This window comes from Elgaria multicarinata, chromosome 1 (assembly GCF_023053635.1).
Source record: "Elgaria multicarinata webbii isolate HBS135686 ecotype San Diego chromosome 1, rElgMul1.1.pri, whole genome shotgun sequence".
NCBI classification, from domain to species: Eukaryota; Metazoa; Chordata; class Lepidosauria; order Squamata; family Anguidae; genus Elgaria; species Elgaria multicarinata.
Window position 1 is genome coordinate 141,558,732 of NC_086171.1, and position 25,824 is coordinate 141,584,555.

A 25,824-nucleotide genomic window follows, 5' to 3' on the forward strand; every position below is an offset into this window, starting at 1 on the left:
CTTAAGAAGCTTACAGTCTATGTCAAATGCTACGTAATCATGTGCTTCTACTTAGGTTATGATTATTAAGGGTGTAATCCTATCTGGAGAGTCACCAAGCTGCGAAATCGGATGCTGCAAACTATTCTAAGCAGGGTGGCTGGAGCACGTAGGGGATACTCTCTTGCATGCTCCATCTGCCCTGCATTTTGTCCTAGGAAGGCTATTTCACCCATCTAGACATGGATTTGGGGAGGGAGAGGGAAGGAGCCTAGAGACCAAATAGCAAGCTGCATAAAGCAGTTTCTGCAGTCTCCTCCACACTACCGAGTGTGGAGACATACAGTAGATAATATGGCGAGAACCGCAACAGTACAAGGGGGTGGGCAGGGAGAGCAGTTTCTGGGCTCCAAGGTTGAAGTCCTGCATCTGACCTTGGTTCCCAGAAATTGAAGAATCGTAGGGCCCTCTAGACAGCATCTATTGGCCATACTATTTCTCCCTAACTGTACTACTAGTAGTAGTAGTAGTAATGGTATATAAAGTTTTATAATACGTAGTTTTGTTTGCAACTGTTTGGTTCCAGAAAATGTTAATAGAGCTCTGCTTGCACAATGGTGTCCTACCCCCACAGACCCTGCATCTACTTGAGGCTCAGGAGATCCTCTACAAAGGTGAGGGATGAGGCACAGGGAGGTATTTGCATAAACCATAGGGGCCACCTTGCACAAACAGAAGTCCTCTCTGCTTGTGCAAAAAAAAAAAACTTTGGCTCCAATACTATTATTTTTATAATCCTAATCCAAGTTTCAGTGAAATGCTTTGAAGACTGGCCAAGAATAGTATATACTTTGATTATCTCACATACCTGTACAGTCTTGTGCAACATATACAGCTATTCCTTGTAACTCAGGGTCTCTTGCCTCCTCGACAGCTTTTCTATGTACAAACAAACTTATTTCAGATTAATAATGTACAGAATTAAAGCTTCCTAAACAGACAATCCGGAAATAACCTACTTCAGAGAAATGGACTAGCAAGGGGTATTTGAAAAGCACAGCTTTGATCTATCACAAGGATAAACAATGGAAATTCAGACTGCAAATTTGCCATCAAAGATAAAACAAATGTTTAAAAGACCCAGTGCTTTACTAATTTTACTGAATCCTGTAACATTAGAATGCTATAAAATTTAGATTTAGCACCAGATCATGGCACTTTTATTTTCATTGCCCTTATTTCATATTAGCAGATAAAATAAACACCCAGCTGAAACAGTTTTTAGTTAATTTTACTAAATGAAAAAATAAGACATGCTGAAGGGGAAAAAATGAGATAAGACAACTTCACATAGAAAAGCCACTAGTCCACTGAAATGTGACAAAACATACAAGACCATTTTGGCAGTGGTACAGAAAAGCAGAAATCTACCGTCAATCACAGGCTACATGTACACATGGCAAAACAGAATGCATGCATTTTGCAGGACACAAAAACAATCTGTAAAGGAGCCCTTTCAAAATCAATATAAACAAACCAATTTACTTGGAAATTAGGCCCACTGATTTCAGTGGGACTTACTCCCATGCAAGCGTTCATAGGATTATACTAACCACGTCCAAGTTGTATAACCCATTTTCAGTACTACAATTGAAGTGCACTAGAAAGAAACACTTTTGCAATGGATAAATTGCTGATGTTCACACAATATATATATTCAAACTGAGCATACAAATCTTGAAACCAAGTCTCTATTTTGGAAATCATCAAGTAAAATTGTGAGAAAAGTACTAAGAAGATCTCTGTGCCTATTTCAATTATTTACCTCCACAAATACAACCAGATATATAAATAACCTTCACCTCCCAAACACTGTATTATCTCCCTGTGGTCTCATTCAAGGTGAATATACTTGCTATACAAGCACCGCAAGAATCCTGCATCTATATTAGATGTAAAAAAATTACATCTGCACTTTGGCCTCTTGTGCTTAGAAGGCTTAATGATTCAATTTATGAGCATATTGGGATCCACCTAGAACATAAGACTATAAAAATACAAAATCAATGGTGTCCAAAGAAACAGTATATAAAGGCATTCTGTATTGAGAAATCTGACTTTCAGCTTTCTTTAAAAAAAAAAAATTCTAGGCTGAATGTCACAGACCCTTTACTTTTACTATTATGTAATTATAATATTAATAGTCCCATACACTTATAGTTTCACAAGAATTTGATGTGTGCAAAGAAATGCTGAAAACATCAATTTTAAACTCTGACAGTTCATTACACTATCAGTACATTACAGCCCCCAGGTTACAGTATTAAAAAAAGAAGAAGTCTATAATGTTATGCATGTTCCAAGGTTAAAAGAGTTGTTAGTTTTTAGAACATTTCATTAAAGATACCGTATGTAAAGGCTAGATCTGGAGAAATCTTGGTATCTTTGATGTCTAGAAAAGCCAGTGGGAATTTTCCAGAAATAGAAGAAACTTGAGAACTCATATGTGACATATTCACCACTACTTCCTTTCCCATTTCTGGACACATCCTATACACTTGAATCACAACTGACAAATATCCTGCTAAAGCTTTTATGGTTACTTCCTAATTAGCTTAAAACCTCAAGACAGTACTAAAATCAGTCTCTCCCCCACAACACCCCTCCATTTAATGCAACAGTGAAAGACAACGTAGTTGTGGTAGTTTGTTTTTTACCTCAAAAGGTGTGCTACAACCGCTGGCCCATACCAATCTCCCGCTATTTTTCCAGAGTTGTTTCCATATTCTATCAAGCGATGCAAGCCAAAATTTGCAAGCGGAAAATCACCAAACCAAGATATTATTTTTCGATGATAGTGTTCATCCCTGCTTTCTCCATTTTCCCAATCCCACTTCGGGATTTGCTTAGGATGGCTTGACGGGTTCTTGAATTCCCTCTCTCCTGTAAGTGATGCTTCAAGTGATGCAGTCAGTTTTTTTACTGTGTGGCTTGTCCATGATTCAGAGTCTGGATTTTCAATGACAAATGCATCTGGCCAGGTCCAGTCTGTCACAGTATTACAAAACATATTATATTTTTAGAGGGTTTCCTCCCCTGTTGTTAACCAATTTAAAGTATTTCTGACAATGATTAAGGCACTTGAAGTAAACCATTTCAAAACTACAAGTGGACCGTTTACACTTCAGCAGGTGTATCACAGAATGTCTTAGTTTTTTGTTTTGTTTTTAAAGTACAACAGTGCCATCACAACAGAGTGTCCATCACTGAAAATAATAATAAAAACCTTAAATATTTTTTCATATTATTAAAGAATTCATATACTTGGCTGCCAGTGCATTTCTTAGCGTAATTTAGTGCTGTTTTTAATCTTTAAACCCTACACTCTGAGGTCATCAAAAGAGGACCTTCTCACTTGGCTGCTGTGGTAAGGCTGGTAAATACAAGGGAGAGGGTTTTCTCAGTAGTGGCCCTGTACCTCTGAAATCAACTTTTAACAGGCGTTTATCAGGACCGTTCTTTGCAGGTCTTCAGAAAAGATCTGAAGCCCTACCTGTTTTTCACTGGCTTTCCTGTAAACGTGGTCGGTTTTTATAAACAACTTTTGCTTTTAGAGATTTTAATTGTAAATTTCTGTTTTAATGAATTTAATTGAATATATTTTAATTGATTTTTTTACTGCATCCATTTTGTGTGGTTTTTATCCTGTATGCTGCCTTGAGAGGGGTTCCAGTCTTTAAGTCCTAGAAATAATTTTGAGTACTAAATCAGATAAAAATATCAAGGTCTTTTTTGTAACAACATTAAAATAACAACAAAAACAGCTGGGGAAGTATATATACACTTATGCTTGCCAACAGCAGGAGCTAAAAAATAATGTTCTTTTTGGTGAAGTATTCCATAACTGTGTTTTTGCAAAGTTTCATAAGTGGCAGGATGGCATTGTGGTTAGACTATTGGCCTAGGCCTGGGGAAACACACATTCAAATCCCCTCAATCATTAAAGTGACCTTGGGCCAATCACCTTCACCCTGATGTGGAGAACTATTAATACTAGAACCCAGGGTCATCACATGAAGCTGATTGGTGGGAGATTCAAGACAGATAAAAGGAAGTATTTCTTCACACAGTGCACAGTTAAACTATGGAATTCACTACTGCAAGATGTAGTGACGGCTACCAATTTAGTTGGCTTTAAAAGGGGGATGGATAGATTCCTGGAGGAAAAGGCTATCAATGGCTACTAGTTCTGATGTCTATAGGCTACCTCCAGTATCAGAGGAAGTATGCCTATGTACTCCAGTTGCTGGGTAACATGGGCAGGAGAGTGCTGTTTCACTCATGTCCTCTTTCACTTCATGTCCACTGTGTGAACAGAATGCTGAACTAGATGGACCATTGGTCAGATCCAGCATGGATCTTCTTAACTTAACTCACAGGATTGTTATGCATATAAAATGAAGGTGGTGGTGGTGGGGAGCTTATGTATAACGCCCTCAGCTCCCATAGAGGAAAGGTGGAATATAAACTTAATATCTTTTTAGACAGTCCCCAACCCTGCAATTCCCACAAATTTAAAAACTAACTAGAATAAAATTTGAATAAGCATTGCATGTAACTATTTAGTTTGAAAGCCTAGCACGCTCATCATTCTCAGAAACATTAGCTACCCAATTCCTATGGTTCTCCATTCCCCAAATCAAATCTAAATATATTTGAATCTTCCAATGCATCTGGGGAACTTGCCTCTACCAAGAAAGTGAAGAAGAAGCCCTTGTGCCAGAAGCATCTGCCCAGTCCTCAGGGTACAACCCCAGCCACAGTCTGTTGTTAATGCTGAGCCTTTGATTTGTGGAAATTCTTCTCTGTATGTCAGCCATATTCTAGAAATAAAATCTTTTCGGAACTCTTCAACGTTTCTTGAAATCCCTTCCTCTGTTACATCATAATTTGATCTGTTTGGTGACAGGTCACTTGGCTCTATAAGACAGACACCACACGTTAAATATATACATTAATCTGCCTAGGATTTGTTGTAAAATAAGAGAAAAACTGAAATAACTTGTTTTAGAACTATTAGCAATGTAGAGTCTATCAGAAGAAACAGGTAATTTTCTAAACAATAGTAAAAAAATAACTGGAAATAGAATGTACAGGTATCACCACAGGGAATGAAGATAAAGCTAGTGGCTTTCAGTTGGAATGTGAACACACAGGGGTGCATTTTTCTTGGTAAGTTAAATTTAAGAGCATGGCCAAACAAAGATTTTTATAAAATCTTCTCTCCAGATGCCAAATAGAGACAGTTGCTGCTATGAATTGTTTCTTGGTATATTATTCTCCCATATTATAGAAACAACTTTCACTCTCTGGGCATAAAACACAACAGGGATCACAATAATGAATACCATTTTTGTAGAAAAAGAAACTGAAGAAGACAGCTTCAGCTACTAGGCAGTACAGAAAATTATTTTCTTTAAAAGAAGACTATCATTGGCATAAAGGCAGGTTCTATCCCACGGGCACAATTCTTGCATGAACATGGAACAATTGCCATAGGACACCAAAGAACTGTTTTCCCGCTCCGCATGCCAGTGTTGGGACCTATACATGCCTTTTCAGTGATGGCCCCACAATTATGGAATGATCTCCCTGACGAGGCTCGCCTGGGGCCAACACTGTTATCTTTTCGGCGCCAGGTTAAGACCTTTCTCTTCTTCCAGGCATTTAACAGCATTTAACAACATGAGCTGAGTTTGTTTGTTTTTAACGGACCCCAGAATAGCTGTTTTTATAAGGATATTGTTGTTTTTATGCTTTTTATATCTTTAAACTTTGTATATTTGTTTTTAATGTTTATTGTTTTTAACTTTTGTAAATCACCCAGAGAACTTCAGCTATGGGGTGGTATATAAATGCAATAAATAAATAAATGCCTCTGATTCTCTGTCCAGCACTCCTCAAGATCCTTAAATAGAGACCACCTGGAAGCATGCATGGGCTTCTCACTACTGGACTGTCCTTGGACACACCCTTGTGCACACTGGTGGGGCTGAGTTAGGCCCTATGGGGATCCCTTCACATACAGCCTTGAAGTCTTTTCAGGCACTCACTAGTGGAAAATCAATGGTCCAGTAATATAAATGCAACCCAAAAAAGCAGTGATTGTTTAGGCTTAGAACTAGTTACATATTTGTAGCACATACCATCAGTCTGGAAGTGGTAACATTTTCCCAGCAAAAAGACAGGAGAATTTCTGCTAAAGTAAGTTTTTGTTTTCAATACCCAGCCTATAAAGAAACAGAAAGGCAATAATAGATTATTGTCAAATATCTCCTAGGCTAGCTTGAATAAAGTTAGCAAATAGCAATGAAGAAAATAGAAGTAAGAAGTTTCCATTTTTATTTGAAACCATTTTCTCTGCCTTTAAATAGGTTTGAGTTATTCTTATGTTAAATCTGTTGAATATTTTTCTACGGATGTCTGCAAATTGAAGATATCTTACCATTTTCAATGCATCATAACTAAGCACTTAAATGAACTTTATTCCTATCTTTTCCAGGCAGGAGTAACAAAAATTCAGTGGAGCTTTGGCATTGAGAAACAACTTTGATGAGTTCATAACAAGTTCTAAGAAATGAATAGATTCTTGTAATCTTGTTTGATACAGGCAATACATAAATGCCACAAATAAAGAGAATAAACAGTAAAGAGAAGTTTAAAGGCATACTGAGAGCAGAATACTGGCAAAACCTAGTAGAAGGCTCTTTTTATCTTTAATTGTTAGGAACTACAAAGCAACAGTTGCTATTCTGTGTACTTCTGAATACTGTTTCATACATATTTGCTTTTCCCATATCTTCCTGTTCTAGCAAGTTACGAAACATCGCACTGAATATTATGAAGTGGTATTCAATGAGAAAGGAAAAAGTTGCCGAGGGGAACGCAAAATTTCCTGTAAGGAAAAATGTCTTCAAATAATAAAACTATCTCTTCATCATTCCTATAGCAGATTCATGCTTCTCCAGCGCCTCAACTTGGCAAGGTGACAAATAGATCTTAGAAGCATCTCCTTATAGACACCTTCTGAGTGCAGGACTTTAGCTTGGCAAGCTAAACTATTTGGCATCTTAAGCAAGATTAAAGCAACAAAACATAGTTAACACTAACCATGGTTAAATGTTAAGTATTCATTGGCCTGGTTCAGAGTAAACTATGGTTACATGCACAAGCCTGGGGTTCGTGAACTTCCTTCCTGCTATGGTATCACCACAAGGAAGACAACCCATGCTTTTACTCTGGTGTTCTATTTGATGCAATTAAGCATTACATCTGTAGCTAACTGTAGTTTAACTATAGTTAAAATCAACTATGGTTTCTTTATTATTTATTTATTTATTAAAACATACATATTTCACCCTGTATCACTGGGATCTCAGTGCGACATACAGATAAAATCAGAACAATTTAAACATAAATAATATACACAGCTAAAAGTGTGTTAAATCATTAACAAATTAAAACCAATAGGAAATTTGTAAAAGCAATAAAAACAGTTAAAAACAATTAAAACTATGAGTAACCATAGAGAATTTAGCCCTCAAAGGCTTTGAAAAAGAGCCATGTTTTAACTTGGCGCTGAAATGAAGCCAGCGTTGGCACAAGTTGGGACTCCAAGGGGAGAGTATTCTACAACTGGGTGCCACAACTGTAAAAGCTCTCGCCCATGTCCCACTATAATAGTATGTCTCATGTTGATGGGATGCAGAGGAGGGCTCCTCATACAGATCTCAAAACTCGGGCAGGCATATATAGGGAGAGGCGCTCCCTCAAGTACCGAGGTCCCAAGCCGTTTAGGGCTTTAAATGCCACTGTCAACTTGAATTCTAACGAGGAACATATAGGCAGCCAATGCAATTCTTTTAAGACTGGTGTTATATGGTCTTTATAGGATGCTCTGGTGAGCAGTCTAGCTGCTGCATTTTGCACTAGCTGAAACTTCCAAGACATCTTCAAGGGCAGCCCCATGTAAAGTGCATTGCAATAGTCTAATTGGAAAGTTGCATGGATTACTGTGGCTAGGTTGTCCCTGTCCAGGAAAGATTTAGCTTGTTCCCTAAACCAGGGGTGTAGAACCTCAGGCCAAATCCAGCCCTCCAGATAGGCCAAATCCAGCCCTTTGTGGTTCCCCAAAAGGCCATACCACCTTCCCCTTTCCCAAGGGTGATTGGTGGTTTCTCTGCTTTTGTGTAGGCATTTTCCCCCCACTCTAAAAGATCGAAAGGTCTCTCCTAAACCTTAGCTACTGGCAGTAAGAACTTTAAGCTAAAACATGCTGCAAAACTCTTTGGCTCCACCCTCCTGCCTTTGGTTCCACCCAACACTAGAATTCAGTGGCCAAGAGTATCTCCAAAATCAAATTCAGCCTTTGGTCTCAAAGAGGTTCTGCACCCTGCTCTAAACCATTATTAAGATCAGCCATGGTTTGTCCATGTTCAAACATAACAATAAGCTGTGGTTAAGTTACAAAAGGAAGTGAAAGCTTTAGTCCTGTCACAAGATCTGCTCTTAGTGTTTTTTCTCTCTCCAGTCTTAGCAGCCTAATTTAGAATGTGTTTTTGCTATTGCTGTTGGGAGTTGAAAACCTTTGCTGATCCACTGCAAATCACCCAGAGATCTACCAGTAGATCCCAGTCTGCCTTTTGCCCACCCCAGTATTACATCCACACCAGCACTAACAGTAAATATTAACTAGGGTGAGCAAACCAGCTTCAGTCATTTGGGACAACATACAAATGATTTTCAAAGACTAAGTTGCACACTTTCATTAATTTTTTAAGCGATACCATTTATTGCTTTTCACTTACTGTATTTCATATTGTGCCATGCAGACATAAACTTGGATTTTATTTTCTCTACTTCATCTGTCCCTGTGGCCTCCATTTTCACGTTCGAGAGGAAAAGCCATCACTGTCTCCAAAGACACTAATTTCTGTTACTGAAAAAGGAAAGAAATATGCACATCCATGAACACTCAGGGCATAACTAAGCATGCTTGTGCTATTATGTAGTCAAACCTATTGTGACCAGGAAGAGCAATAAAATCACAGAATCCTCCACTTGCAGAGAAAAGCAATTGTAAGTTCTATGAATAAGTAATAAAAACATTTGATTCCAAATATACAACAGTAAAATTAGCATGCAAAGCTAAATAAAACATAACATTCTCCAACTGTTCTCCATTTCCCATTAAAACTATCCTGGATACATGCACTGCATTGGTGTACATCCAAGAACACCTAAATACTAATTGGAAGGCAGAGGAAAATATTTGAATTGCTGTAAAAGGGACACAGTTTTATATTATGTCTACTGTGTTCAGAAGGAAGACCCAAGGCTCATAAATATTAATGCTCTATTCAAGAGTGTTGGGTTCTATCCCAAACCAAAAATGTGTCAAGCAGAAGAATCTGGGATGCCAACAAGAGGAGGATGTTTAAGGAAAATAAATTTTTAAAAATCCCAAACCAAATTTTCTTTTAGGTTCTTCTTGCACAACAGCTACTTTTTGTAAAGACCTACTTTAAAGGCCCGCTAGAAAATGATATGTTACATGACTTCCACTTATGGTATGAGGAATGTTCGTGTTAACCTTTTCAACTTCTGTAAATATTTACAATGAAAGATAACCCAGCAAATGCAGCAGTGCTGATAAAGCAGGAATTCCTTCACAGGAACTACAGGAACTACATTTTATATAGGACATGAACTGACGTGTTTTACTCAAACTATGCCGCATCGAAAGAGATAGGTGTATCAGTACCCTTTTAAACAATCACATGATGTCTTCAGAAAGAAGGTGGAATTGATAATTTGCATATACACAGTCAGTAGCTTTGTTTGGGCAAATGGCAGATCAGCTTCTGTAGATTTTATTTTATTGCCAGCATTTATACCTCACCTTTTAGTCCTTGCCCTCAGGCTTACAATCTAAAATTAAGGCACGGCACACAAGGAATAAGGGAAGGGGAGGGAGGCCATTTAAACATTTAAAAATGTTTAAAAGTCCTGTTTTGAAGTCCTATTTAGTGATGGTGACATTTACTTCCTCTTCCCCTCCAGCTCTTGAAATCCCCTCTGTAAGGGGAAGGAGGGGCCCAGTCTCTGTTTTATGAAGCAGCAACAGATGGAGAAAACCAGGAGTGGGTAACACATGGACTACAGGCCACACAGAGTCTACGCCACCCCAGAATCCCCCCCTTTAAAAAGCAAAAGGCACACTGTAGCAGCTAAATAGAGCGCTAAAGGGGTCGAATTTAGCTTGCAAATAAGCAGACTAAATTCACCTTTTTAGTGCTACTAAGCATTATGGAGTGGTTTGCAGCCAAATTCTGGTGGCAAAGAAAGGGTTTTTGTTCTAATTTTTCTTTGCAGTGCAGCCCATGTGGGGCGGGAGATCTGGGGTGAAACAAGCCCCTGGACCTCCCTTGGTTACACACCCCTGGAGAAAGTGATGGTGACAGTTCATCCCTCTTCCTCTCCTGCTCACATACATTTTAAAGATCTGTCAAGGACATTTATTTATAGCTACAATTGGTCTGGAAGTCAGCAGCCCCAGAAGTTCTCCCTGGCTATTTGCAGAGATAAAAGAAGTCAAGAAACTGAATCTCAAAGATCATTTTTGTTTCCTATCAGATGCTTATCAATTGAAATTTCTTCTCTGTTCTATGAAATTTATTGCACACACACAAAAAAAGACCCCACCCTTGAGCAACTTGGGAAAATTTATTCAGTTGCCTTTTTGATGACAACCATACAATATTTATTGTTCAATAGTGTTCCCCCCCAGTTTTTAAAAATACATACATAAATCTGTATATATCCATAGCAATGAATACATATGAAATGCATATATATGAAAATGCAACTTAATAGCAATTCCGCATAAGTTTCAATAACAGCAGACCAGCTATCCAAATAAGTATTCATATGAAGGTGGTATCCATATGCTAGCCTTTCAAATGTTGACAGTGTTAAAAGATCCTCAAACCATTACATTATAGGAGGAGAGCATTCATCCTTCTAACGTTGTAATATCAGTCCATCTGTCAAAAGGGCAAGGAGAATCCATTTTTATGCTGATCATTTGTTAATTTCCATGAAGCAGGTAAATAACTTAAAAGATCGTGTACATCTGCAAATATTAAAGCTTGTTTGAGTACAAAATTTATCTGAATAAGGTCCTCCCCAAAAGAAGCAATTATTGGACATTGCAAAAAAACATATGTTTAAAGGAAGCATTAACTGCATCTCACCACCAATTAGCCAAATTAGACAATCCCTTATTAAAGAGACACTCTGATGTCCAATATACATGAAACAAACATTTTTGCTGAATAATACATTGCCTAAGATCCAAAGACACAATAGGTATAGATGTTCATTGGTTCAAGCCTAATGTTTACAGCTGTCCAAACCATGGTTTAGAGTATTGTGAATCAGCCTGCAGTGGTCAAAACAGAAAGATCCTACTCCCCTTAACTGCAAGAAAGGAGGCAGAAGTTTCCTTGACTGATGTGTTGCCAAGGCACCTCGGCACATTGATTGCTACGGAAGTCAAATCAGCAATTAGAATGTAAGCCTATGCGGCAGGGTCTTGCTATTTACTGTTTTACTCTGTACAGCACCATGTACATTGATGGTGCTATATAAATACATAATAATAATAATAATAATAATAATAATAATAATAATAATAATAATAATTGGAGTTAGAGCAGCAGAAGATTGCCAATGACCATATACGAAGGTGCAGGTAGATCAGTGACAGAGAATAGAAATGGATATTCCTGGCTTGATTACCAAGGCCATCCAAAAATTGTGGATTCTGATTATTACATATATGGATGCAAAGTGATAATGTGACAATTTAGTCACATTATTAGTGATCTGACCAGAGAAAGAAGCTTTTAATAACATAGCCAACATAACAGCATTGTTTTACCAGTGAGCTTGTAATACATTACAGCTTTCTTCTTACAGTAAGAAAGTATGAAACAGCTTATTCTATGAAGAAGTTAACATTAAGTGAAGACAGCTGATAAATTCATGCAATCCATGAGGCATATCTATATGGCAGGGTGTGTGTAGGGATGTAGAATTGACCAACTCTCTCTCACTCACTCTCTTTCTCTCTCTCTCCCTCACACACACACACAAAATACCATCCTGCCTGCATACCAATATATACTAGAGCTATGGGATGAAATTAAATATGAACCTGGATACTGAGAGCTGAATTCAGATCACAGCAAAATGCCTTGTAATGCTGCCTTAAAAGTGCAAGCACTGAATTAAAGCCTTCTATAGTATATGGAAAGAGTTATGGCTGTCAAAATGGCTCTGCAGGGCAATCTATCCTTCTTATTTCAAACCCTGCCGATAGCACTAACAGACTCTGAACTGGGAAAATGGCAATCTTTATTCCTGAAGTTCATACACGTAAACAAAAAGATTTGATTGAGTAAGAATGTTATTTATAAAATCAGCAAAAAAGGTTGATTGGGGATACTCAATGTGCATAGTTACTATGAAGCTTTCAAAATTAAACAGCTCCTTCATATAATGTCTAAAGATGGTACCAAGATAGGGTCAAGCCATAAATTCCATAAAACAAAGGAGAAGGTGGTGATCATACACCAAAAACAAGAGAACAAACTTGTATTCAGCTTCAAAACATTATTGCTGGGTGGCTACAAAGATCCCAAATAATTGATCGCCTATATGAAATCACAAGCCACAAGATCCCTAACTGAATTTGAGAAATTTATGTAATCATTTAATCCATTATAAAAAGGTATTTTATCACTCATTCTCAAAATTTTAAACAGCCTAACAGTGGGGAAAACAGAAGGAATGAGGAAACTGCTCTAAAACTCGACTTTGTGGTGCTTGGCACTATTAAAATCAACTTCCACATGAATACAAATACCCTAAAATGGTTAAGCAGAAGGTACTTCGCACCCAAAAGGGTTAGTTATATTTACAAGGATGATAGCTCACTGTGCTGGTAGGCACTGCGATAGGAAGATGTTCTTTCATATGTGTTGGTGTTGTAGAACTTCACAGGATTTCTGGAATCAAGTCTTTAAGAGCACAGAAGTTAGAACATAAGAAACGAATATAAATGCTGGGTCAGACCAAGGGACCATCTAGTCCAGGATTCTGTTCCCACAGTGGTCAACCAACTGTGGACAGGAAACCAAAAGCAGGACATGTGTGCAACAGCAGCTTCCTGCCCATGTTAGACAGCAACTGGCGCACACTCACTTACTGCCTCTGATATTGGAAGCAACAAAAAAGGCATTAGGACTATTTATCTCCTTGTCCTCCAGGAATTTGTCTAAACCCCTTTTTAAGCCATGCAAATTGGTAGCCATCACTACATCTTGTGGTAGCAAATTCCATATTTTGACTATGTGCTGTATGAAGAAATCTTTCCTTTTATTTGTCCTGAATCTCCCACCAATCAGCTTCATGGGATGGCCCCCGGTTGTAGTATTTTGAGCTACCCCTTCAGATGATGGGGAGTGTGATTAAGGAGAGAGATTTTGTCAGAAGCTTACAGGGAAAACCCCAGGATAAAAAGCTGTAGAAATAAGCAGGTGAGATTTGGTTGTGCCTTTCTACAGCTCTGTATAGAAGAGGTTTTAATAGGATGAGAATGCTATGCTGATGGAAACAACTTTATAGGAACATAGATATAGGCCCAATTTAGAATTACTTGCAGGTGGGAAGTTCTTCTTATGTCATACTTCCCAGGCCCCCCTCCTCCCGGGCACATCAGCGTCCCACAGTGGCTTTCACTGCCATGCAATGAAGAGGGTTGGGGGCCTCGTACACCAGGACAGAAAGTCGGGATCCTCCACCAGAGAAGACGTCTAAAGAATCCGATGGCCCAAATTTCTCTCCCCACACAACCCCAGAGTTCCAGCTCACCCAGGACGCCGAAGTCACTGTGAAACCGGCAAAGGCGCGACAGCCGAAGGCGCCTCCTCTGAATCCTCCCTTTCCGATCCACCACCGACTCCTTTGACCCGCTACGGCTGCCAAAAAACCGCTCCTTTACGAATCCTCCAGTGGCACCGCTTCCGGAACGCGAGAGGAAACCAAACCGACCGACACACATGCAGTTTATCACCACCGACTGGGGGAATCTACAATTGCGGCCGGCTCATTTGCTAACTGCCCGGAAAATACAAGTCCCAGAATGCATTGCCCCTTTGGCGTAAGAGGGCGCCCCAAGGGTGAAAAAGAAGTGCATTCTGGGAGGTGTAGGCGCCAAAGTTTAGAGAACTGCCGTGGTTGAAAAATTAGGCGGTCGGACGGCTCATTTCTCAGAAATAAGTGATTTCTGGCCAGCTGCATATAGTAATAACAAAACCTCGTTGTTCCTGTTTGTCTTTCCTAACTGGCTGAATTTTGACCCCAGATAAAGCAGAGAACATCCCTAAAAACATTTTGTAACATTAACCGCACTCAGTCATGTGAGAATTGGGCTTTAGCTAATCCACAGTTAGGTTGCAATCCTGCACACTCTTATCTGAGAATTAGTCCTATTAAATTCAGTGGGATTTACTTCTTAGTAGGCCTGGACTGTTAGGTGGTCTGCGACAACACACTACTAGCTACCACTGCAGGCAGTGCACATAACCAGTTTAGCAAAGTACAAGAGTGTCTCGGAGTCCACATGGATAGGATTTTCTCCTGTGGTCACCCTGCATTGACTGAAGTAGTCATAAACCATGGCTAGATCAGGCCGATATCCCGGGATTGTCCCGGGATCATCCCTGTGCATCCAAATGACACATGGGATCCCGGGAGCAGGCAAGGACAACCCCTCCATTAGTCTGAGATAATCCTTAGGTCTAGCTAAGGCCATAAACACGCCCCAAATCAGACAGAGTGCCCTGGATGCATTTAGCAGATATTACTGTTGCCAGTAGATGGCTTCCTTAATGTAGGGTCCTATGTGGATTATAATTTGTAGTATGTAGCATTTTTCCTCCCAGCAGAAAATTTGTTTTATTTCTGTCTGGAATTTTAAGTTGAAAGACAAAGTTACAAATAGTAGAACTGATGTTTGTATACACACCAGTTAATTTCCCTCAGTAATGTAAGATAGTCCCAAATAAAATGCATACTTTAAAAAGAATAATATGTACCTGCCACTTTTCACCTGTATCATTAAAAAGTAATATTTCAGGCATGGCATGTATGCAATTCATATTTCAATTGGGCCATATTTTCTAATCTGCAATATAATATGAATACCTTAAGAACATAAGAAGAGCTATGCTGGATCAGACCAAAGGTCCATCTAGTCCAGCATTTTATTCACAGAGTGGTTGACTGGCTGTCGTCAGGAAACCCACAAGCACGACACAGGTGCAACAGCACTCTCCCACCCATGTTACCCAGTCCCTTCAACGTTTCCTCACACCTTTGCAGTTGGTGGCTTTCAATACCATCAACTATGGTATCCTTCTTGATAGGCTGTTTTAGTTGGATGTTGGAGATACTACATTGCTGTAATTCTGCTCCTACTTAGACGCATAGGTGTGCCCAGGCACACCCTAATGTCTCAAGCAATAAGCACTGAATTGAGTGGGGCATTGAGTAGGGATCCAGAGGGGGATCCAAATGCATTGGGAATACCCCTCAGGCTGCCCTCCAGCTGTTCTGCCAAAGAACCACTGCCCCCGAGAGAGCACCATTGCTCCTGACAGCAGGAATGAAAAGGAATCACTCTGCTGTACTTACAGTGTTTAATAAATAAATGAATAAAAATAATGTCCTTTATGATTGAGTATTCAATAAATGTTCACCGTAAAAAAATAATCCCTGGGTGCACACCCTAATGAGATATGCTGCACACACCTATGCTTAGACGGCCAATTCCAGAAGGTGGTGCTGGGGGATTGTTGCTCTGCCCCTTGGCAGCTAGGCGACGGAGTTGCTTTTGAAAGTGAAATTCACATTTTTGGAAATGTATAAGTATTTTATAAATGCAGAGTCAGGCCATTTTGCAAGCAATTATTTAGATTCACACATCTATTTTTAACTATATAACTATGTGTTTTAAAGTTAGCACAGGGAAATATATCCGTCTTTTAATGATGCCTTCTTTCTAAAATGGGAAAGTAACACCCCTCCTAACACCAAATGGTTAAGAAATACACCTTCGTTGAAGAACAAGGCCTTAACCTTACAGAATAAGACATAACCATAATTGTAACTATGCTACTCCAACACTCTTATAGAACTAATAGAACTTATAGAACTTATTAGAATGTAAGCCTATGCGGCAGGGTCTTGTTATTTACTGTTTTACTCTGTACAGCACCATGTACATTGATGGTGCTATATAAATAAATAATAATAATAATAACACCATATAAATATTTTCTGTAGCTCAACAGCTAACCAACATTTCTGATAAAAGGAGTAACCAAATTATACTTATGTCCTTGTATACTTACAGTATATTAGTTTTCAAGGAGGAATAGCAAGAAGGATGAAAAAAAGAACAGATTAGTACCAAGTGAAAGAACATAAAATATCCTTAACAATATGAGTGTCATCAGTCAAGCGTTTTATCGCATGCTTGTTACTGGGCACTCATGGTTTTTTGTGAGTCCTTTTGACAACGATGTCCACCTCCCATGCATCTCCCACTCCTTCTGCTTGTTTTCCTGTCACAAAAAAAGATCCGGAAAATCTGACGTTTTTGGCTGCAGTGAAACGTTCCACCATTTCCTACTGTGTGCAAGAGAAGCAGCAGGATAAAAACGCCCACTGAATGGGCCACATGGTCATTGTTTACTTCCTCTTTTGTCCCCATATAAAGAAAGAGGAAGTATTGTGGGACAGAAGCAGGGGTGGGGGGAAGTGACAGTAAGGAAACACGATCCCCCCATCTAATAATGCTCAAAGACATTATAGGGAGCACAATTGTGGGTCCTTGTTAAGGGTGAATCAGTCAAATTTTATTCCACTATTATAACTGAAAATGAGGGGGCAGTAGGTTCTATGGTTTATATTTAGAAAACACCTCAGAACAGAGGTAGGCAACCTTTTGAGCTTGTGGGCACATTTCAAAATTTTGAAAATTGTACTGGACCCAATCTGGAAATGGTTGCCATGGGTGGGCACAGCTAGTCACAAAGGAAAAGTAGCCTGCCCGTTCATAGGAAATTAAGATGGCAGCAGTTAGAGGCTTCTACTTTGCTTTGAAGGAATCCCAGCTTCCAGTAAAAAATATTTAAAAAAAAATTGGGAGAAGAAGAGTAATGTGGTGGGTATCAAGGAAGGTGTCTGGGGGCATTACATTGCCTAACCCTGTCAGAAACTTGGGGACATATTTATTCTGGCATCACAATTACAGGAAATAACAATGCCATCAACAACATCAGAGGTTCATACACCTGCTCATTTTCCCATATTATATATGCCATCATTTGCCAGCAATGCCTTATTGCATTCCACGTAGGGCAAACAGGCTATTCTCTTTGAGAACATGCATGCATGTACATATTTGTTATTTTACATATTTGTAACTATTTGTCTCAAGTGTACAGCACCATGTACATTGATGGTGCTATATAAATAAATAAATAAATAAAAATAAATAAGTACCCAAGGGTGGCTCACTAGAGGCAAACTATTTCCTCAATTCTTCGACAGAGACAGATATAAGAAACGTTAATATTAACAATTAGCCTCATAGGAAGTGAATGACCAGAAGGCAATTGTTTGGAAGCTTCCTGTACATGAGATAGAAATCATTATTTTTCCAACCAAAGAAACCATTAACTACAGTCCTGTCTGAAGTAAATGGGAAAAGAATAGGAACATTATACATCCACATTTTGGTAGAAAAAGAGGTGGCGAAATAGGAAGTCACATGGAAGCAAGTGCAGTTCTTAGTTCCGAAAAGTTATTAGAAATAAATAAATCTGTAATAAAAGAAGAGGTCATTGTTAATGCATAAGTCCAAAACCATGAAACCTGAACTTTTAATTGTGCCCTGCCCAGAGAGCTTTGACTGATGGGCAGTATAAAAATGTAATAAATAAATAACTTGGCATGCATATTAATGTAATGTAATAAATAAATTTGGCATACACAACCTCAAGTATTTGGTTGTGAAAAGGCATTAATTAATTTAAATGTGTTCATGCATTTAAAGCCCGCAGTACCATCTTCAGTTACTAGGTGGCAAACTTCCCTAACCAGCACATTGCCAGTGGGTATGTCTTCACTCAGACCAGCTGGACATATCGTTTCCAAATCTGACACCTTTGTAACTTTGCTTGAAAACTTCACTGTATCAAAATAAGGGCTATTCCAACGAGTGGAAACCTGGATCTATTTGCTAGTCTATAATAATAAAAGAGGATGTGTGTCTGTCTGTCAGCACCATAGCATCAAGCCCATGAAATCTATACATCTGAAACTTGGCATGCTTACTAAGAGAACCCTAGGAGTGTGCACCTGGTGGAGGGGTTTGTTAAAATACATGAATGCATTTTAATTAATGTAAATGTGTTTATTTATTTGAAGCTTGCAGTACCATGATCAGTCAGTAGGTGGCAGACCTCCCTAACCAGCTCATAGCTGCATAATTGCCAGGGGGGAATAGTCTGAAGGCTGCCCCTCATGTAAATGAAGTAGATAGACCGCTCCCTCAGGTGGGTATAGGGGTGCACCATGGTGGTAGCTGTGTACAGGTGCTAGTAGTCACGGCTTCTCACAGACAGGCTGGACAACTCTGTAAACAATTCTGACAGTTGCATATATTTCTTTGAAGGCTTTGCTGCATCAAACAAAGGGCTATTTCAGCCATGTGAAGCTGGGTCCCTTCAGTAGTAAATAAATAAATTGCTTTATTTATTTATTTATTTATTTATTACATTTATATACCGCCCCACAGCCGAAGCTCTCTGGGCAGTTTACAACAGTTAAAAATGGTAAATATTAAAAAGTATACAAAATTTAAAAACCATCAAAAAACATAAAAACAACAGTATAAAAACAACAGTATCCATTTAAAAACAACAATTCTGGGGTCCATTAAAACAAACTTAATGTTGTTAAATGCTGTTAAAATGCCTGGGAGAAGAGAAAAGTCTTGACCTGGCGCTGAAAAGATAACAATGTTGGCACCAGGCAAGCCTCATCGGGGAGATCATTCCACAGTCGGGGGGCCACCACCGAGAAGGCCCTCTCCCTTGTTGCCATCCCCCAAGCTTCCCTTGGAGTAGGCACTCGGAGGAGGACCTTAGATGTTGAGCACAATGTATGGGTAGGTTCATGTCGGGAGAGGCATTCCATCAGGTACTGCGGTTCCAAGCCATGTAGGGCTTTATAGGTTAAAACCAGCACCTTGAATTGGGCTCGGAAATGTATAGGCAGCCAATGCAAGCAGGCCAGAATCAGTGTTATATGCTCAAACCTCCCTGTTCCAACTATCAATCTGGCCGCCGCATTTTGCACAAGCTGCAGCTTCCGGACCATCTTCAAAGGCTGCCCCATGTAGAGGGCATTGCAGTAATCTAATTTGGAAGTTACCAGAGTATGGACAACTGAAGCTAGATTATCCCTGTCCAGATAGGGGCGTAGCTCGGCCACCAACCGGAGTTGGTAGAAAGCACTCCATGCCACCGAGGCCACCTGAGCCTCAAGTGACAGAGATGGTTCTAGGCGAACCCCCAAGCTATGAACCTGCTCCTTCAGGGGGAGTGCAACCCCATCCAGAACAGGTTGAACACCCCCCATCCAATCAGAAGAACCACCCACCAGCAGCATCTCAGTCTTGTCTGGATTGAGTTTCAGTTTATTAGCCCTCATCCAGTCCATTGTTGCAGCCAGGCACTGGTTCAGTACATCCAGAGCCACACCTGATGAAGATGAAAAGGAGAAATAGAGCTGCGTGTCATCAGCATACTGATGACAGCACACTCCAAAACTCCGGATGACTGCACCCAACGGTTTCATGTACATGTTAAACAGCATGGGGGACAAGACCAACCCCTGCGGAACCCCATACTGGAGAGTCCACGGGGCCGAGCAATGTTCACCAAGCACCACCTTCTGGAGCCAACCCGCCAAGTAGGAGCAGAACCACTGCAATGCAGTGCCTCCCACTCCCAACTCAGCCAGACGTTCCAGAAGGATACCATGGTCAATGGTATCGAAAGCCGCTGAGAGATCAAGGAGAATCAACAGAGTCACACTCCCCGTGTCTTTCTCCTGACATAAGTCATCATACAGGGCGACCAAGGCTGTTTCCATGCCAAAACCAGGCCTGAAACCCGACTGAAATGGATCCAGATAATCAGTCTCATCCAAGAGTGTCTGGAGCTGGCCCACCATCACCTGCTCAAGGACCTTGCCCAGGTCCAAGGAAGTTTTCTTCAGGAGTGGTCTCACTACCGCCTCTTTCAGATGGTCTGGGACCACTCCCTCTTGCAGAGAGGCATTAATCACTTCCTTGGCCCAGCAGGCTGTTCCATCCCTACTAGCTTTTATTAGCCAAGAGGGGCAAGGATCCAGTACAGAGGTGGTTGCGCGGACCTGTCCAAGCACCTTGTCAACATCCTCGAGCTGTACATGTGCTTCCAGAGAACCTGGAACTTGCAAGAGGATGAGATCTATATGTACATTTTATAGAAACTAGTTTTAAAAACCTTGATTAATGCTGATTTAAGTTTGACTCTTATTTCCTATCACTGAAGTATCAGCTCTACCATAGATTTATGCAGGGTTGGGCAAACCACTATGTCTATGCCACAGGTTCCTATGGGTGAACATTTCAATAAAGGAGACCTACCTACCAAATATTACAAAAAGTATAAATTGCTTTGCAAACTGAACTATTATATCATTATTTGTTAATTATGCTCTGTTGTCTAAGTTTAACTGAACAAAATGGCAGTTGACAATGTTTTATTGACCAGTTCAACACATGTATTATTAAATTTGTGGACATGAAACTCTGAAACTCATAGTGGCCAATTTACAGAACCTAGAAGGAATGGTGACATGTTAGAATGTTTGATGTTTGGAACTTAATTTTCTTCTTTACAAATTAAAAGATGTTCTCTTTAGAAAGCAAATGTGCTGACAGAAAAACATTTCTTCTGACCATTTAATAATTATTGAATCAGACCTCCAAATGCTTATTGTGTACTCTTGCACTTTTAACCATGTGTTCTTTCACTGACTTAAAATATAGCTATTCCCAGAAAGAAATTATAATCCAACAGCATTTTTACTACTCCTTTACTGGAAGAAATAAATCTGTTTTAAATGTGACCAATCCACAAACTATTTTATTGAGCCTTATATTCACTGATTTAGCTTACACTAGCACTGAGTTCCAGGGCTTTGCTAGACCTGCCGGCTTACGCCGGCAGGGAGGCGGGGCTAAGGCGCGCTAACGTTAGCGCGCCTCGCCCAGGCTTCCAGACAGCGGAGCCGCAGGGAGGACGCAAGCCCTGCGGCGTCCGCCATTTTTGTTGTTGTTTAAAGGGGCCGCGGGTGGCCCGAAGACTCCGGGAAGGTAAGTGGCTTTTTTACTTTTTTAAAAAAAATGGGGGGGGGGGGCGATGGATGGGAGGGTGGGTGGCACGGGGGGAGGGTGGGTGCAATCGCGCCGCTGCCGCCCGAGCAAGCAGCCGAGCGGCGCTTGCCTGGGCAATGCCCGGGATGGGGCGGCATTGCCCGGGCAAGCGGCGCTCGGCTGCTTGCTCGGGCGGCGAGCGGCGCGATCGCACCCGCCCTCCCCCTGTGCCACCCACCCTCCCATCCTTCGCCCTCCCCTCTCTTCCCCCCCCGCCGATGGGCACAGCGCTCCTATGAGCGCTGTGCCAGGTCCGCAGCTTTTCGCGGCTCCTCGCGAGTAAGCGAGGAGCCGCGAAAAGCCGCGGAAGTCTCCACACTTCCCCCAGCCCCGGCCTGAGGCCGGAGCTGGGGGAAAAGCACGCCATAAGCGCATTCGCTTATGGCGCGCTAGACCAGGCCTCACTGCGGCCTGCCACCGGATTCCCCTGTGCGTCATCTGGACGCACAGCAGGGAAACCGGGTTGGAAGGCGCGCTAAGGCCTGGTCTAGCAAGGCCCCCAGTGTCAATGTGGTCCACAGAGGTAAATGTCCATAAACAGTTGTTGTTGTTGTTATCATCTTTATTTGTATCCCACCTTTTGCCTAACGTTGACACACCCTTTCTTCATATTGTTTTCCATAGTTTTAGTTTTCGCAGTAAGCAGGACAGGAAGTTCTTGTGTGGGTTATAAGGCTGTAGCTAGACGTAAGGTTTATCCCGGGATTGTCCTGGGGTCAAACCTGTTCATCTAAGTGCCACACAGGGCACCCAGCGCTCAGGCAGGGATGAACCCTGGATGATCCTGGGATAAACCTTAGGTCTAGCTATGGCCTAAGACTCCAAAACATCTTGTTATTCCGTTTAAATATTGTTGTGCACCTTCCCTGAGGGGTGAGACATTTGCAGGGCAGTGCTAATTTGGTTTGATATCATTTGGATGAAGGAGCACTGGAGATACTTGTTGTGTTCATATTACCTTTATTTACAACAATGCCAGTAGGAGAGCATAAGACTGTAGAGGAAAATATGCATTCTTACAAGGTAGTAGATATACTTCCCAATCTTCTAGAGAGAGGGCCTGTATTTCCATGGTGCAATTCACAGTTTTCACATCTACCTTAACAACATTAAGAACATATGAACAGCGATGCTGGATCAAGACAAGGGTCCAACTAGTCCAGCATGGCTGTTCACATGGTGGCCAATCAGCTGCCTGCTGCAACTTTACATCCGCCCCTTCCCCTCAGAAAGGGGGAATCACTTCCCTAAGCTCTGAGAGGCATCTTAAAAACAGAGACTTTCCCAACCATTTTCTAACTGTGATCTCTCATTGAGAAAACATCAATGGATTATTCACCAGCAATCTGCCTACCAAAGGAAATAAATAGCCTGCCAGCTGCCATTACAATATCATGGGAAAGTGAGCTATTGGAGATCAGAGTGCCACTAAAAGACATTTTTGAGTTAATCATTAGTAATGTAGGTATTATTTGGATCAATTCGGAACAAGCATTCTAGCTAAACTGAAGAACAGTTAGCTGCAGTTGCCAGTTGAATCACAGTTCTGAATACTCATCATGGAACAAGAGCTTATGGATATCATAGACGTGGTCTGGAGCATATCTGTGGTTAATGTGTTCAGTTCCAAAATTACATTAAAGCTAGAAGCCTGCAGCAATGAATTAGTTGACTGGTTCAAATCAACATGTAAAATGCATCCCCACTGCTTCTTGTATCAGGGCTGACAGGATACACTTCTGCAGTGACAACTTAGGCAAAATTCTTCTTCTATGCAACCCTAAAAAGCACAGTGGCCATAATAATAATAACAGATATTTTGGATTCTCCTAGTATTCCTGACCATTGGCTTTACTGGCTGGGATTGATGGTACCTTGGGAGGCACCAGGTTGGGAAAGGCTGCTCTAGGCCTAGGGACACAATCCTTTCTCAGCTCTATTGTCCATCCTTGCCTCTCACTTTGCAAAGAAAGAAAGAGCAGTTGTTTTGTTCTAATGATCTTTTCCATTGCATGGTAGAAGGAGGTCAGACATACTGTGGTCCTTTTTCTAACGCCAGTGTTGGGATTATTAAGCAGCAGCAGGCTATATGAACACACAACTGAGCAAGGAACTCTGTACGTTCCCATACAGAATTGATTATTGGTGCTGGTTCTGAAGATGCGGTGGTACAAGAAGCATAGTACATAAAGGGCGCAGTCCTAAGACTGTGCCAGCACTACTCGGAAGCCCCCAGACTTGGAGGCGTTCAAGATTTTTGTGCCCTGGTGGATTGAAACTGGCAAGGCAGGAGGAGCAGTGGAGGCGATCTTTACCTCCCTGTCCTCCAATCCCTTAGACAGGCTTTTTAGCCTAGGGTGACCATATTTTGGAAACCAAAAAGGAGGACAACATGGTCGCCCCCAAGGGGGCGTGTCAAGTACCAAGGGGGAGTGCCCACCCGAACATAGCCTTGGTCACATGTCTGATTTTACAGCACACATTTAAGACAAATCTGTTCTACATAACATCTTAATGTTAAAATCACTGAAAGAACAAGTGAGAGATTCAATGTATCTGAAATTAACTTCACTCACTCCTACTTTTGTAGGTTTTGCTGTACTTTGAAGCTTTTGCTATACTCTGTGTGTTACATTCTCCCCTTCCCTCAAATATATTTTCTGACTGTATCTTCACTCATTGCAAGCTGCTGTTGTTGTTAACAGGGTTTGCTACTGGCCCCAGATCTGTTTCAAATTTGGTATGGCTAAAGCTCTACCTAAAAGCTATCATGGTGCCAACTTTCAGCAATTTATCTTTAAAAATGACAGTTTAAAAATATTTTTAAAACCTCAATTTAAAAAAAAAATCCTAAAAAATAAATGGATGAACGGATCTGTTTCAAATTTGGTGTGGCTAAAGCTCTACCTAAATCCTATCATGGTACAAAGTTTCATCTCTTTAACTTTAAAAATGACGATTTAAAAAATAATAATTTTAAAACCTCAATTTTTAAAAAATCCTAAAAAATCAATGGATGAACAGATCTGTTTCAAATTTGGTATGACTAAAGCCCTTCCTAAGAGCTACCATTGTGCCAAGTTTCATGTCTTTATCTTAAAAAATGACAGAGTTATAAGCATTTTTGTTAATTCCCATTAGAGCTGCTCTTTGAAAAAATAATAATCTGGATTTCCCCTCCCCCTCCCGGATTTGCCATCAAAAACCCGGACAAATCTGGGCAAATCCGGTCATATGGTCACCCTATTTTAGCCCATCTAGCGAGTGTGTTTAGACTAGAGGGTGAGAGGAGGAGGCTGGAGAAGGCTTAGGATGAATCGTATTCTGGCCTCTCCAGTCTCCTCCCCTCCTCACCCACCAAAATGCCCCTCTTTCCCCCTCTCTGAGGTTGGTTTTCTTCCCTTGGAGAGGTAACCAGCGCCATTCTCACTGTGCTGACTGTGAGGGTCAGATCCCTGACTTTCCTTTTTGAGGTTGCATCTGAACTCAGCAGGGGGTTGCAGAGATCCTATGGTCCTGGAGGGGGGCAAGTTAAAACATTTGACAAACACGCTGCCTGAAATCCTTTTCCCCTGTACTATTTTCTCTTTGGCTTCTTCAACCCCATGCCTCTGCTACCTATTATTTCCTTGGACCGTTGCTTCTCAGCCCAGTCCCATATCATAAATATCATTCCCATATCATAAATAAATATGTTCATAAATAAATTGTGTATATGAATTTTGCAAGCAATTAAACAAATGCTCATATGCACTCAAGCAGTGGTTCTTTTCAGATTTAAGAAAAAATGCAGTCCTATTAGAACGCAGGCTGAAAACAGGAGGGGAATCATTGAGGAAGGAACTGGATGAGAATGCAGGACTTTATGGCTCTCAGACATGCTGCTTGTCAGCACTAGCAAGACAAGATTTGTTGTTCACATGAATTTTAGTGGATAGTGTTATTTGAAGCGTATGAGAGGGGCAGGGAATAGCGGGGGGGGGGGGGGAGGGAAACAACCCTGCACCTTTTCATATACTTATCCAGTTTTTCCTTCACTTCCTTTGGTTAATGTTCCATGCACTGAAAAAATTTGAGTCAGTCAGTCTGTGATATCTGTTGGTCTTCCTTACAAGGTCATGTATACATTTCTACTAGCCTCACCCATCTGTTATGATTTA

The 25,824-nt window shown here is 40.7% G+C and overlaps 1 protein-coding gene across 2 annotated transcripts in view; it reads right to left on the reverse strand.

Annotated features, from left to right (window-relative positions):
• ATG4C (autophagy related 4C cysteine peptidase) overlaps window positions 1–14,165 on the reverse strand; it is a 34,257-nt gene extending 20,092 nt beyond the window's left edge. The window contains exons 1-6 of one of the 2 annotated variants that reach the window (XM_063137971.1): window positions 13,978–14,165; window positions 8,847–8,977; window positions 6,186–6,269; window positions 4,726–4,959; window positions 2,697–3,027; window positions 848–918 (exon numbers count right to left, since the gene is read on the reverse strand). In XM_063137971.1, coding sequence (XP_062994041.1) covers window positions 848–918; window positions 2,697–3,027; window positions 4,726–4,959; window positions 6,186–6,269; window positions 8,847–8,922 — 796 coding nt within the window. In that variant the 5' untranslated portion in view covers window positions 8,923–8,977; window positions 13,978–14,165. Of the gene's footprint in view, window positions 1–847; window positions 919–2,696; window positions 3,028–4,725; window positions 4,960–6,185; window positions 6,270–8,846; window positions 8,987–13,977 lie in introns of those variants that run through there. The other variant, XM_063137980.1, reaches the window with a different exon arrangement.
• Between the last annotated feature and the right edge of the window lie 11,659 nt (window positions 14,166–25,824).